Source organism: Myotis myotis, unplaced genomic scaffold (genome assembly GCF_014108235.1).
Source record: "Myotis myotis isolate mMyoMyo1 unplaced genomic scaffold, mMyoMyo1.p scaffold_m19_p_20, whole genome shotgun sequence".
Classification (NCBI taxonomy): Eukaryota; Metazoa; Chordata; class Mammalia; order Chiroptera; family Vespertilionidae; genus Myotis; species Myotis myotis.
In genome coordinates this window covers 2,980,646-2,995,783 of record NW_023416325.1, presented here as the reverse complement: position 1 = coordinate 2,995,783, position 15,138 = coordinate 2,980,646, and the positions used below count along the sequence as shown (strand labels likewise).

General features: G+C 54.7%; 1 protein-coding gene across 1 annotated transcript; it reads left to right on the top strand.

Annotated features, from left to right (window-relative positions):
• Positions 1-1,509: 1,509 nt before the first annotated feature.
• CRYBA4 (crystallin beta A4) lies at positions 1,510-5,783 on the top strand. The gene is made up of 5 exons (XM_036354380.1): positions 1,510-1,548; positions 2,178-2,296; positions 3,446-3,587; positions 5,271-5,419; positions 5,546-5,783. Exons 1-5 carry the CDS (start codon positions 1,510-1,512, stop codon positions 5,640-5,642), a joined length of 546 nt encoding a protein of 181 aa, XP_036210273.1. The 3' UTR covers positions 5,643-5,783.
• The last annotated feature ends 9,355 nt before the right edge of the window (positions 5,784-15,138 follow it).

The window sequence follows — 15,138 nt, the reverse complement described above, 5'->3', positions numbered from 1 at the left end:
GTCCCTGCCATGCTCTTCCCGGCGCTGTGACAGGCCCCTTTTAGGTCACATCAGAGTGTGGGAAGAAGGTGAACAAAGCAAATTCTACCAACCCTGGCCATTGGGCAGGTGCGCTACGGTTTGCAAAGCGTGTTCGCACCCACCAGCTCCTTCATCCTGCCCGCAGAGCCACCTGAACTTCCCTCTGGGCTTTGTGGACCCTGGAGGCCCTGGCCCAGCCCACCTTTCCTGCCTGGCTCTCGTTGCTCCCGTTCAGGGTCCCTGAGCTCCAGCCCAATCGGGCTACCCGCTCTTTCTCACACACTGGCTTAGAAAAGTATTTTCTTCCATCTCACTTTGTACACATCCTCCTCACCCTTCAGAGTCTCGTTTCAATGCCGCCTCCAACAGGAAGCCTGCCCTGATTGCCCCTTCTGCAAGAGGAAGGGAGAAAGGTATGGGCATTTGTTGAATGTGTATTCTGCGGCAGGCATGTGGCATAACATCACAACACCCCGGTGATGTAGTTTATTCGTGTCCTGTTTTATAGTCAGAAACGGAGGAGAAATGGCCTGCTGCAGGTCACACGGCTAGGAAGGACCAGGTTTTTGGACTCCTTGTCCAGTGCTCATTCTCCTGCTCCAATCAGGGGTCCTATGGCGCCGATAAAGGCTGGCCTTCCTCCTCGTGCCTTCTTTGTGGCTGATCCCTGAGGGAGGCCACCTGCCCCTCTCCCTCCCAGCCAGTGGTGCTAACACCTCTCCACTGGGGCTTCAGCCAGGGCTGCCTTTTGTGCTTGCTGCTCCCTTGCAGAGTCGGGGCCTCATGTCCTGGAGGCCCTCTCCCCTCCCTGCCGATAAGAGCCCGACCTTGGCTGGTTCCAGGCCTGGCGTGCTCTGTGGGTCCGTCTCGGTAAGTCCCAGGCCCGGAGAAGGAGTGGCGTTCGAGCTCTGAGTGAGTATCCTGGGAGGAAGGGGAGGCCAGGCCCCCAATCCTGGAGACATCACTGCGCCATCCTGCGTGTCTTTCTCCTCCTAACCCCGGCCGGGCCCCAGGCATCAAGCCTAGTACCTGCTCCCCTCGCTGGAAACAAAATTATTCCTGGAGTCCTTGCTTCAGTGTCCACCGTTCGAGTCACCTGTGTGGGTCAAATGCTGTCTTAGGGAGGCTCTTGTAAGCTGGGCACCTTGGCATTTGCCAGGGGGATGCGTTCACCCTCAGCCAGCCACAGAAATCTCCCACGGCCAGCAGATAAAACCGCAAAGAATGGGGCTCAGAGGCGATGGGACCCAGAGGCGGGGGGGGGGGGGGGGGGGGGCTTTGAGATGTTGATAGGAAGGAAGCACAGGGATTGGCCACAGATGGAAAGGGAAGGAGAGGGCGGGGCCGAAGCTGCCCTTTGCCCCCTGCGCAGGCACATCTGGACCCCTCTGGATCCCCACCCGTCTCCATCTCGATGTCGTTGTCAAGGAGACAGCAGAGTCGGGGCTAAAGTTGTCACGTTCTTCTCTTGGGCAGGAAGAGGGCAACATGACCCTGCAACGCACCAAGCCCGCGGGGCACTGGAAGGTAGGAAGAGGCATGGGGGTGTCTGGGAAGTGGGGGCGCAGGTCCAGGAGAACCCCCATCCCCACCTCCACTGAATCCCCACTTCACCCCGTGGCGGGGGGGGGGGGGCGGTGTTGTGAGGGCCCATGTCACAGCGGATGGAACCGACACTCAAAGAGGAGAAGGGACTTGCTCAAGGTCACACACAGGGCCTTGAACTGAACTGGGGTCTCTGGTCCCCGAATTTAACCGCGACACTCCCCGGCAGAGATGGCACGCTGGTGATTGCACAGTCTTCGGCATTATTTCTTTGACTTCCCCTGTGGTGTTTGTTTTTTTTAAACCGAACCTTTACAGTGTATCTGCTTTTAAAATTTTGGAGGGTCCATGGAGAAGTCCCGATTTAGTGATTGCCGTCAGAGATGGGAAAGTTGGCCTGCATTCCCAGGTAGCAACAATAGGAGGCGCTGTGCAGAGGCCAAGCATTTACAGGGGGCCTTCGCCCGCCTTCCCTGCCTGGCACCTGGAGAGGCATTGGAGTTTGCAATCCCCGCTCTCTCTGTCCCGCCCCATCGTGAGTCCTGGGGGGGAGAGCCCCTAACCCTTCACCCCTTCACCCCCACGGGCTCCCCCTTTTCTCTCTGCCGTAGATTGTGGTGTGGGACCAGGAGGGCTTCCAGGGCCAGCGGCAGGAGTTGGCCGCCCAGTGCCCCGGCGTGCTGGAGCTGGGCTTTGAGACCCTGCGGTCTCTCAAAGTGCTGAGTGGAGCGTGAGTTGGGAAGGGGATGGGCTCTGAGCCAGGGAGAGGGAGACAGGAGGGGATCTAGCGAGGGGGGCTGGGACTTTTAGAGGTTTCAGGCCCTATGTCCCCAGGCCCTAACTTCCCAATGGGGCTGACGTGCTGGGGTAGGTTGAGTAGCGCCCAGATGCAGGGGGCGCCACTCACATAGATCCTGCCCACTGCATGAGACACACGGCGGGGGCTGACCTTGAGAATGGGGCGCAGGGACTGAAAAACCCCTCTTAGGCATAAATCTACAAGCAACGTCATTTGCCCCGAATGGAAGGTAACTATAAAAACATAGTAAAAAAAAATGCTATTAATCTTTAGCGGGACATTGTTGCTTGACTGCGGCTCAGAGCATGAGTGATGTGTCTGTTTTTTTCTAAAGAGAGATTGACGAGATGTACAAAGGCGTTAAGGACACCCCGATACCGCCATGATGAGCCTGTTCAGACCAGCACCGTCCAGTGGGACGTGCCGTCGTGATCAAAACAGCGGACATCTGCAGCCGGTTTGGGAACCACGGGCCGCATGTGGCCGTGGAGGGCTGGGAATGAAGCTACCGGCATCAAAGACCTGACGCTTTGATTTGGCTAAATGTATGTTTAATTGGCAACATGTGGCTAATGGCTACCATGTTGGTCAGAAGTTTCTAGAAGGCTGGGAAGTGGACGGAAAGGAGTCATTTCATGCTGTGCCTGCGAGTGCCACCGAAGGCCGCGCCGAGTGGCATTTTTGCATCGCACACCACGGTAAACACTTTCAGTAGAACACTCTGCTACGTGCAGGCGGGGGCCTGGGGCTCAGACGGGAGCAGTGGCCTGGGCAGGGATAGGGCCAGCAGGCCAACAGATTGGGCCGGCGAGAAGGCAACGGGCTCCGGTGGACTCCGGCAATGGATCCCTTACATACACAGCCAGGGCGCGGCCAGCTTGGTGTCAGCCTCGTCCCATAGGACGACGCCAAAAACAACGGGCCCTATGCAAACACCCTCCGCTCCCTCCTCCAGGATCACGACTAAAAATGCCTCCTGACTTTGCTGAATGCCGCCCCGGGGCCAGAGTCCCCCCTGCAGGACAACCTTGGGTCTAGAACTCTGGGAGGGGGCTCTGAGCTCCTGTGCTCTGTCCGCAGGTGGGTGGGCTTTGAGCGCCCCGGCTTCCAAGGGCAGCAGTACGTGCTGGAGCGGGGCGAGTACCCCTGCTGGGGCGCCTGGAGCGGCAACACGGCCTATCCCGCTGAGAGGCTCACCTCCTTCCGGCCTGTGGCCTGTGCTGTGAGTCCTGCTCCCCCTCCTCCCAGGGGGCCCCCTCCGAGCTCCTCCAGTGGGGGCTGGGGAACCTTGGGAACCGGATGTCCCAGAGTTCAGTGTCTCAGGTCCCTTCTTCAAACTGTGGGACATGGCAGTCCCTCCCCTCTCTGAGCCTCGTTTTTTTTTTCATCTTGCAACGGGGCCCTAGGACTTCTGTTGTGGGAGGAGGAATGTTCAGCATCTGGCCAGAAGCCGCCACAAACATTCCATCCATGGCCGCTTTGTTTATGACCTGAGTCTTCTTCTTTTTCTTCTTCTTTTTTAAATATGTTTTATTGATTTTTTAACAGAGAGGAAGGGAGAGGGATAGAGAGTTAGAAACATCGATGAGCTGCCTCCTGCACACCCCCCACTGGGGATGTGCCGGCAACCAAGGTACATGCCCTTGACCGGAATCGAACCTGGGACCCTTCAGTCTGCAGGCCGACACTCTATCCACTGAGCCAAACCGGTCGGGGCGACCTGAGTCTTCTTCTTAGGACTTAGAGATGCTGGGACGAGCCGGGTGGGGAGATGGCAGGGCCAGGTGGGGAGGACGGGCCTGGTTTCCTCCTCCTGGTTTTTTCTGTTTTTCCTGCTGGCTATGGGGTATGGGTGCAGGTGGCCATTATTGCCCCCATTTTCCAGATGAACAAAAAGGAGGCTCTGAAAGGTGTAATTGTTTTGTTCTTCAAAAGCAACTTTTATCGATTTACAATCACACAAGCCACACCTATTTATCATCTCAAATTCAGGGAAAACCCTGAGATGGCGGAGTAAGAAAATCAAAATCACTCATACCCATAACTCTGAGGTACACGCCCACAGTTCACAGTGCTCAGTGCTTCACTCCCTATATCTGTACATCTACCCACACATAGCATTTTGTTATAAATACTGAGTCATAACAAACCAAAGGCTGGGAAACCAGCTTTTCTCACTGGGCAGATATAGCACAGGGATCCTCCCGGGTGATTCGATCTAATTTATAACATCCTGTCCCATGGCGCCCTAGGATTCCATTTTGCAAAGAGGATCATTTGTCCATTCATGCCGCGAAGGGCCCAGGCCTTGTGTCACGACAGGGACCCACGGCGGACTCTGGCAGATGCAAACCCCGCTTTCACACAGTGTACAACTTCGGGGCTCATGTACGCCCCAGAAACAACCCTGAAAAGCAGATGTGGTTAGTTTCCGTTTATGGGTTTGGAAATGGGCTCAGAAATGCTGTGTGACATGTCTAAGCTCGGTCAGCGGGTAAGCGGGGAGCAGGATTCGAACCCAGACCTCGGCAAGTCACAGCCCAACACGCTAGTTTAGCTCCTAACCCCTATTGTTGGGCATTCAAGTTGTCTTCTCTTTTTTTCTCTTCCTTCCTTCCTTCCTTCCTTCCTTCCTTCCTTCCTTCCTTCCTTCCTTCCTTCCTTCCTTCCTTCCTTCCTATTGTTATCACCAAGACTTATTTATTCCATGATTATTTTTGTGCAAATTTCTGAAAGGGCAAATGGAATACCTCCTGTAAGGTTTCTAGAGCCTGTTGCCTTATTGCCCTTTCAAAAGAGTTGCAAGAGAGACTGACTGATTTGGAGACAACGGCGGGGGTGGGGTGGGCAGAGGAGGCACCCAGCTGTGCACCTGAGGGTCTGACCCTGTGCCCTGTGCCCGCAGAACCACCGGGACTCGAGGCTGACCATCTTTGAGCAAGAGAACTTCCTGGGCAGGAAAGGAGAGCTGAGTGATGGCTATCCCTCCCTCCAGGCCCTGGGATGGGATGGCAAAGAAGTGGGCTCCTTCCACGTCAGTGCATCCCAACCTCTGCCTGGCAGGGACAGCGAGGGGGTTGGGAGGGTTAGGGACACCTCCTGGGACAACCATGGATCTCTGGTCTTTGCCCCCACCCTGGGGCCTCTCTAGGGTAACAATCTGCCCTTTCCCCTCCTCAGCTGGGTCTGTTGCCAGTTCCCCGGCTACCGTTTCCGAGAGTGGGGCCCTCATGCCCAGACCCCCCAGGTGCAGAGTGTCCGCAGGATCCAGCAGTGAGCAGGGCCCCCCCCTCTCCGCTGAGCAGGGGGACCCACGCTGAGCAGGAGCGTTGGGGGGCCCCGCGCTTGTCTGGACCAGAGGCGCCTGGAAGCTGTCACCTGCTCTTTTCTCCGCCCCAGCCCCGTGACCCCGAGTGAACCCAGCCCCCATGGGAGCCAGTCCATGCACGCACAGCCAGCACGAAAAACTAAAATAAAAAAGTAATCCAAAAGGTCCAGTGTTAGCTCGTGCTCTTCAATTTTATGAATCCTTTGAAAGCCCCGATTTTCAGCTTTGTGAATTGCCTCTGTCATCTGTCTGTGTTTTCGTTCACTGAGTTTTGCTCTTTAGTATTTTTTTTTTCCTTCTATTGACTCTGGGTTTACCTTATTTTTTGTTTTTACTAGATTTAAAAAAAATTATTGATTTTTAGAGTGAGAGGAAGAGAGAGAGAGAGAGAGAAACATTGATGTGAGAGAGAAATCTTGATCTGCTGCCTCCTGCATGCCCCCTACTGGGGATCAAGCCACAATACCAGGAATATAGTTGGCAACCTTTCAGGGCACGGGCTGATGCCCAACCAACTGAACCACACCGGCCAGGCTATAGATTACCTCTAACGTCATAAGCCATCTGGCTCCTTTTCCGCACTGCCTTCCTCTACCACAGTGAGTCTTGTAGAGACAGGAAGGGTGGGGTTCTGAACCTGCTAGAAAAGATAACCTTATCTGGCTCAGGAAAGGGAGGGATGTGTTTAGGAACATTTGCACTTGATTGTTAACTCCTCATTGTGTCATCCCATTCATTCAAATGATCCTATCTGCCCAGGACCCGCTGAGCACCAAGCCCTGGGGAGTGGTGAGCAAGACGCATAAAGTCCCTTCCCCCACCCAGTCAGATGGGGAAGGCAGATGTGTCTGTGGTGGGTGGCAACACGGAGCTGTGGTGGAGGGAGCGTGGGGGCTGTAGGGCTGCAGGGCTGCGAGAGGTAAGAATGGGCCTGGGAGCCCGGCCAGTGTGGCTCAGTGGTTGAGCGTTGACCCACGAACCAGGAGGTCACAGTTCCATTCCCAGTCAGGGAACATACATACCTGGGTTGTAGGCTTGATCCCCAGTACGGGGCATACAGGAGGCAGCCTATCGATGAGTCTCTCTCATCATTGATGTTTCTGTCTCTCTTTCCCTCTCCCCTCCTCTCTCTGAAATCAATAATAAATAATAATAATAATAATAATAATAATAATAATAAAAAGAATGGGAGAGGCAGGGAGGCCGCTTCTCCCTGGTGTTTTTCTCACTATGGGTTGAATAAGGTGCTGGACGAGCATTAAAGAGATAATGGGGAAAATGCTGGGTTCATGCTCTCCTTTTAAAGAATTAAGAAAGTAGCCCCTCACACTTTAGTCTGAATAAAGGAGGAGCACCTCACCTATCATAGGAAAGCTTTGGATCCCTGGGAACAAAGCAGGCAATATTTTCTGAATGAATGAATGAACGAATGAATGAATGAGGGAGCCTCATTGAAATTGGATGGTGGCCTTATTAAGGGCCAGCTGCAGTCAGAGCCGAGAGTGAGGCTGGCAGCCATAAAAAATGGGACCCCAGATGTGTGCTGATGGCTGGAGTGACAGGCAATAAAAAGATGATTTGTCAGGGGCGGTTTCGGGAGGGGAGGAAAGAGAGCGTGAAATTATTTTTTATATCTTGCCAGGAGACCAATTTTCCTGGGTTATAAAGGAAAGGGAACTTGAATTATTGATGGGATTTGTCCAGAAGTAAGTGGTAAGCATGGAACACCCATCATCCAGAACACTGCCCTTAGCCAACAGGACCGATCACAGGGGCCGGGCTGCCAACCCCGAACCAGCGTCCCCTTGGCCCAGAGCGGGCAAGGCACTTGCTCAAGGCCACACAGCAAACATGATCCATGCTGCGGCTGCTTCCAGCCCTGTCGTCCAGCTACTCACTCACTCGTGGCACAGATGGCGACGACCATTTGGCGTCGCACACTCACCTGGGTCTGAATCCAGGATCCATCCTGGACTTTCTGGATAGGACGACCTTCGGGGGCCTCTTGGCCTCCGTTTCCTTGTTTCTTCAAGGAGGGGCCGTTGTGAGGGTCAAGGACCACAAAGGTGCTGTGAAAAATAAGAGGCGACATCATGTGCAGCTTCTCTGTCTTCTCCTCCATGCTCTCCCTCTCCGGCCCCCTCCACCCATCTCTCCAGCTCTCTCTCTCTCTCTCTCTCTCTCTCTGCCACATGCTCCTCTCACAGCTGCCTCGCTGGTCACTCCCCCAGAAGCGAAGAAGCTGTGACAATGATGGTGGTGGACATGGTGGAATAAAAGGAGGTGAGAAGTTAAAGATCTCCCAGCATCTTGGGTGTGTTTATGAGAGGGAGGGTGGGAGGGAGAGGAGAGAGAGAGAGAGAGAGAGAGAATAGCTCTGCCTGCGCCCCTTCGAGAAGTGGCTGAATGGAACAGCTATTATTACTCACAAGGACCAAAGCACTGGTGATTACTGTAATCACAGCCCATCGCCACAGCCCTTTGTAGAAAAGAGAAAGCAACAGCGTCCACTGAGTGTCTACTTTGCGCTGGGACCAGGGCCAGGCGCTCACACGTCCATTATGCCTGAGCCTTCGCCGCCAGGGGCAAGGCCCGCGTCCCCCTAACAGTGGAATGAGCAAGGGAGGCCCCCACCTGGTCCCGGGAAGAGAGGGGGTGAGTCTTGCACAAGCCTGAACTGTGGGTGGTGAATCTCCACCCACCCATCCCTGCTTCCTGGGGCCTCTGTGTACAGTTGCCATAATTACAAGATTAATGGAGGGGAAATATCTCCCAGGTGGGGAGGCCCTTGCTTCCTTCCTTCCTTCCTTCCCTGCCAGGTGCTCCTGAATCTGCTCTTGAAGCAACCCGTCAGGGAGGCAGGCCTGGGGACTGTGGGGGTTTCCTCCCAGGCGGACAGTCTGTCGCTTTAGGGATCTTCAGCAGCTTCTGGGAGGAGCCCCAGTTTTTAGTTTAAAGAATCACCCCGCCCCTCTCCTAGAATCAATGCATCCAAAGGGGTTGCCCGGCCCTGATTCCTTCCGGAGGCAAAGACATGACCCAAGTCTGGCCAATAATAGTCACCTGGGCTGGGCACATGACCCGATTTAAGCCAACGAGAGTCAGCTCTGGAAGTTTGGTTGGAACCACCTGGAAAGAGAAGCTCTCCACGTGCTGGGCTTGCGAAGTGAGACAGGGTGTAAGCTTGGGACGTGCCGCTAGAGGCGGCCTGGAAACAACCAATGAGGGGAAGGCCGGGGCCTGAAACAGAGAAGGCGGCTAACCCTCCCCACACGTGGACACCCACGTGCTTTCTTATCACATGGGCCAAAGCATCCTCTCCCCGCTTCTTTTTGGCTTAAGACATTTCAAGATGGGCTGCTGTTCTTTTATATTTTAAAAGGTCCTCCTACTCCCCTAAAACCACTGAGGAAACAAAGAGCTTATCAGTTCCCCGCCTGCCCCCAGCTAGGGGCCCCAATGGCCTTTCCTTCCAGAAGGGTGGGCCTCCCCCCCACTCTCACCACCCGCCCCCCACCCGCCACCCACTCCCACACCCCATAGATCAGAAGCTCTTGATCCTTTACCCTTTGCCGGCTCTTGTTGTTAGTGGCCCAGATCATTCTCCATCCCTGTCTCCGTTTCCTCTTGCTCCAACAGGCATATTCACCCCCTTGCTCGGATGAGAAGACTGAGGCCGAGAAGTTGATCTGCCCACGTTGGCACAGAGAACCCCGGGCTCCCGAATCTCTCTCCAGGGTACTTCCTTCTAATCTAGCCCCTGTGGGCGACCCTGCCGAGCATGAGGCTGATGGCTTTGCTGAGGTTCAGTCCAAAGCTTGGCACCAGCTCCCGGAGGTTTCGCAGGCCCACCCTGGCCCCGCCCACCACCAGGCCGCTCAGGTGCATGGGCTGTCTCCGGTTCTAAGAAGCCGCCTCCTGAGACTTGTGCTGCACCGCCACCTGGTGGTGACACAGAAATACACCCTGCTGTCAGAAAATGATTACATTCTGGGAACCCTGGAAAGGGAAAGATGAAGATAGGATCCCCCTAGCTGGTTTGGCTCAGTGGGTAGAGCATCAGCCTACAGACTGAAGGGTCCAGGGTTTGATTTCTGGTGAAGGGCACATGCCTGGTTGCGGGTTCGATCCCCAGTAGGGGGCGTGCAGGGAGCAGGCGATCAATGATTCTCTCTCATCATTAATGTTTCTATCTCTCTCTCCCTCTCCCTTCCTTTCTGAAATCAATAAAAATATATATATATTTTAAAAAAGAATGGATCAGTGGGCCAGTTTCTGGGAAATTAGAGATATGAGATGTGATGAGAGGGCCTGAGATTCCTTCTGTGTTCTTAATTCTTGCCACAACGGTGTCCCTGTACATCTAGTTTCCTTTCTTCTTGCCGACCTTGGAAACTTGGGAAACTAACTGCCTTCTCTTTTTTCATTGGCCGCCAGGATGCTCAGAGCCAATGTCCACAGGATTATTAGCAACTGGATAGAACCATGTGGCAGGCGCTTGGAACGCCATTCCTGACTCCATATTCCTTCCTCTGGCCCGAACTTTCTATCTTATTTGATATTTAGATGCTGAGGGCATCTTCATAAACCATATTAAACCCCCTCCTTTAGGAAAAAGAGAAAAAAGAAGAAGAAAATATCTTCTTTTTCGTGGGAACAGGAAGGACAAGTCAGGGTTATCCCTTCAGAAAGACCTTGCCAACATTCTGCAAGCCTCAGTTTCCTCTCCTGTAAAATGGGCACACGACTCCCTGCCTTGCAGGGTTTTGTGTGGGTTTCAGGAGATGCTCAGTTAATATAAGTTCCCACCCTATTCCCATCTCTCCACTCCCCAGGGCTCTTGGCTGCGTGCCCCAGGCAGACTGTAAGGCAAAGGGCATCCAAAGAACAGACCACTTTAGCCTCTGCAGGCTGCCATTGCTGGAGCCTGGTGCCCTGAGCCCAGCCCCTGCCTGCCTCCCGGGAGGACTGCTGGCCTTCACAACCCTCCGCCTCCTGACTGCAGGCGCCACAGAGTCCCAGCTGAGTTGCAGGGAGCCTAGACGCATCTCATAAATAAAGAATGCGCTGTTCTGCAGGGTGGCTGCGGCGTGGCCATGGCCCTGTGGGGGTGGGACGGCTGCATTCGATGAAGCCGCGGGAGGCAGGGAGGACTGCACAGGGGCTCAGGCAGGGGATGATGTAATGGGGCCAGAGTGGGGTGGGGGCTCCAGGAGGCCAGGGCCTGGATACAGACTGTGGGGGCTGAATCTTGATTCAGGCACCTTCTAGCTGTGTCCCTTTAGCCTCAGTTTCCTCATCTGTCAAATGCGGATGCTATCAATACCTGGCACCATGGGGCTGTCATAGCTACCAGGTGGACCGGCTAATAATGCAGATTTTTTTCAATAGATGGAGTCACACATATGTTGATATAGATGCAATCTGATATGTATGCGATTCTGTTGTATTGCTCCTTCAGATGACCACTTGTTCCCATCGATGGCACACGCACTTTCTGAGCAGCACTTCAAAACGTACGAAGAAGTGGAAAATCAGGTCTCTGAATCGTCTGCCTCAAAACAAGAAAAGTTCTATTGGGACGGTATCCACAAATTACCTGAAAGATGGGGGAAATGCGTAGCTAGCGATGGGCATTACTGTGAATAAAGCACTTTCGATGTTTCTCTTGAAATTATCGTGTTTTCTTTGATTACAAAATCCGCATTTTTAACCGGTTAATAGCTAATCTGCATTTTTAACCAGTATGCGAATTTTTAACCAGTTATAAGTAGCTGTTAACTGGTTAAAAATGCGGATTTTGGCCGAAACCGGTTTGGCTCAGTGAATAGAGCGTTGGCCTGTGGACTGAAGGGTCCCGGGTTCGATTCCGGTCAAGGGCATGTGCCTGGGTTGTGGGCACATCCCTAGTGGGAGATGTGCAGGAGGCAGCTGATCGATGTTTCTCTCTCATCGATGTTTCTAACTCTCTGTCTCTCTCTCTTCCTCTCTGTAAAAAATCAATAAAAAATATATATAAAAAAAATGCGGATTTTGTAATCAAAGAAAACACAGTAACTTCAAGAGAAACATGGAAAGTGCTTTATTCAAAGTAATGTCCATCGCTAGCAAGGCAGCCAGGGTGGGCCTTGCAGGGTAAAGCCAAGAGCTTGCTTCTCACCGGAGACCAGTGGGCTGTCACTGAAGGGCTGTGGGCAGGGGAGGGCGAGGTCAGCTCTGCCTTTGGAGCATCGTCTGGCCTGGGTGGGGACCGGATTGGAAGGCCTGGAGTGGAAGCGGAGGTCACAGTAGGGGGTGAAGGAGACCGAAGCTACGGTGGCAATTGGTGGGGTACGGATGGCTTGGTGACAGGTTCAAGAGGGCACATTCATGGGCTGGGGTGAGGGAGAGGGAGGGGAGGATGACCCATCAGGGGTGTGTGCATCTTTGTAGAGTCTGCTCCAGGCTTCTGTCCCCACCCTAAGTCCTTCTTGCCCCCCCCCCCCCCCCCGCTCTGCCAGCATCTGAAATCTGAATTCACGGGAGAGATGAGGCAGGAGGCCCGGGAGGGGAAGATGCCGCCGCTGTGCTGGCGGCTGCAGCCTGTGCTTCCTGCCTTTCTCTGGGCAGCAGCAGGGAGAAGCTGGGCAGCTGCACCTGCCGGGGCGGCTGGAGGCCGGGCAGCAGGTGCAGGGCGTCTGGAGGCGGCGGCGTGCAGATGGACAGATGGAGGACGGGACGGGGTGGATGAGAGCGGCACATGCTCTGCCCTCTTCGCTGTTGTCTGGACACAAAAGCCGAGACAAAGCAGCAGCGGGGACGCAGGCCGCGGCCACAAAGCACACACATGCTGGAGACAAAGGAGGGGGCAGAGGCAGGCAGGCTCCCGGGCCTCCAGCGAGGCCTGCTTGTCTCTCAGCCGTGATCTGGGCGCCGTAAAAGGAGAGGTTGGGGGGCCCCGGTGGGCCCCAAACCCCACCAGTCCCACTGGACTTTTGCTTAAAGGAAAAGAGATCATGGACTGCACAAAGTTGAGGGTATTGCTTCTAGATCCTGGGGATGGAGACAAGGTCTGATGATAAAGAGAGTGACTGTACCTGGGTTGCAGGTTCGATCCCTGGCCCCTGGTCTGGGCCCATGGGTGAGGCAACCGATCAAGGTGTCTCTCTCACATGATGTTTCTCTCTCTCTCTCTCTCTCTCTCTCTCTCTCTCTCTCTCTCTCTCTCTCTCTCTCCCTCTTCCCTTCCTTCCACCCTTTCTAAAGAAATCAATGGAAAAATATCCTTGGGTGAGCACAACAACAAAAAAGGAGTAGGTATGTAAGTACCCTGGCGTCCTTGACCTCACCACTCAGGTGTGTCCCACACGGGGCCGCAGCAGGACTGAGCCCTGGTTGCCCACCTGACACGCTCATTGCTGTGGACTGAACTGTGTCCCTCTGAAATTCACATGTCGAAGCCCACACTCCCCACCGCGACTGGACTTGGCGATAGGGGTTGTTAAGATTCAATGGGGTCAGAGGGTGGGCCCTTCCCCAGTAGAACTGGGGCCCTTATGAGAAGGGGAAGAGACCCCAGGGGTGTGCAGATAGAGGGGCCATGTGAGGACAGTGAGAAGGTGGCCGTCTGCAAGACCAGGAGAGAGGCCTCAGGAAAAACCAACCCTACTGGCACCTTGACCGTGGACTTCTAGCCGTCAGAACTGTGAGAAAATAAGTTCCTGTTAGGCCACCCAGTCTGACCAATACACTCATTAAGGCACCTGCTCTGGTTTCTTCTCTTCCCCGTCTCACTGCTCTCCTCCGTCACCAATGCTTCCTGGGATCACGTCCCAAATGAACCACATGCACTTGGATCCTTGTCTCGGGCTAGGATTCCTGCCTTACCTAGCGGGACTGCTGGCCTTCACACAACAAGGCAGCCTCTGGGGGCAGGACAGCGATAGGACTCTGGTGAACACTGGACTGTGCTCATCCATGGCCATGATCTTGAACCAGTGATGTCCCTCCTGGACTGAGGGCAATTGCAGACACCAGAGTGACCCCCACAAGGCGGCAGGGTCATTGTCCAGCAGCGGTGGGGCTGTGCATCCCTCCCAGGGGAAGGGCGTGGGAGCGTGAATGCAGACAGGTTTTCAGACCTTCCGAGCGAGCGAAGCTTCTAGAAGCAGCCAGAGCTTCCCCGTGTTCTAGCTGGCTGAGCTTGGGTAAGTCGCTTCCCCTCTCTGAGCCTCACTTTCCTTATCTGTCAGCTAGAGGGGATATCAGCACTTCCCCAGAGGGTGTCTGTGGGCACTTCGAGTGTGAAGTAAGGGTCAAGGGGTCAAGTTCATTACATCTGAAGGTGGTTACAGGGGAATTCTGTAGTTACTGGAAATTGTTGAAATGCATATTTTTTGGGGGGAAGGGGGGGGGGCGCCGGGAGCCACACGAAATGCTGATCTTCTTGGTTGTAGAGACACCTGCCCCTGGAAACCTTGGGGTGCTGAGTGGTGTCATGAGCCAAAGACCGTTTGCTTGCGGATCCTTGAAGCTGTGGTGTCTCATGGGAACAGGTGAGTTCACTACCCAGTCCAGCTGAAAGAGGCAAACTTTATTCTGAAGTGAATCTTCAGGCTGATGGTGCCTCCTCCCATTGCCATGACAACCAACACTCCAGCTGGCCCTGGGGTTGTGGGCTCGATCCCCAGTGTGGGGCGTGCTGGAGGCAGCTGATCAATGATTCTCTCTCATCATTGATGCTTCTGTCTCTTTCTCCCTCTCCCTTCCTCTTTGAAAAGAAAGAAGAAAGAAAGAAAGAAAGAAAGAAAGAAAGAAAGAAAGAAAGAAAGAAAGAAAGAAAGAAAGATTCTATAGAAGTTAGGCCAAGCGATGTGGTGGCAAGAACATGGGCATGAAGACTCAGACGAAGGTTCAAATCTTCACTCCACCATAAGCACTTGGCCATCTAGCGGGGTTAATTGAGAGGCATACACCCAGGCTGTGCGGGTTGCGCAGCTGATACGGCAGGACCGGTCCTCATACGCCAGGGCCCAGAGTTCTGCTCCTGGGGCTGCGGGGTCGCGCACCGCACGCGCGCCTCTCCATCCCTGCGCGCTCCGGGGCAGAGTCCAGCTGGGTACACGTTGCCATGGCAGCGCCTCGGGGCCGGGATGCTGGAGACAGAGCGCGCTGCTTCGGGGCTGGTCCCTTTGTGCGGTGGGGGGCGGCGGTGTGCTCCCCCCACTGCGGGCTGCACCCTGCCCCCCTGGCCCGGACCTCCGGGAGGAGGTAGAGGGGAGGGTGTGGCGTGGCAGGGCGCGGGGAGGAGGGAGGAAGGCCGGGGCGAGAGCCGGGGGTGGGGCTCCTCTGCCTGCCAGGCGCTCCCGCATTAAAATTTCTCGGGCTCTGCAGCAGCTACAAAGACGACGCCGGCTGCGCTCGGGGGACCGGAGGGAGGGAGGGCGGGAGGCTGCGGACGAGTGCG

Bases quoted from the DNA above. Each gene is read 5' to 3' on its own strand.
- CRYBA4 (XM_036354380.1), top strand. From the start codon at position 1,510: ATGACCCTGCAACGCACCAAGCCCGCGGGGCACTGGAAG. The intron at 1,549-2,177 runs GTAGGAAGAGGC...TCTCTGCCGTAG, and splicing joins AGCCCGCGGGGCACTGGAAG to ATTGTGGTGTGGGACCAGGA. The intron at 2,297-3,445 runs GTGAGTTGGGAA...CTCTGTCCGCAG, and splicing joins CTCAAAGTGCTGAGTGGAGC to GTGGGTGGGCTTTGAGCGCC.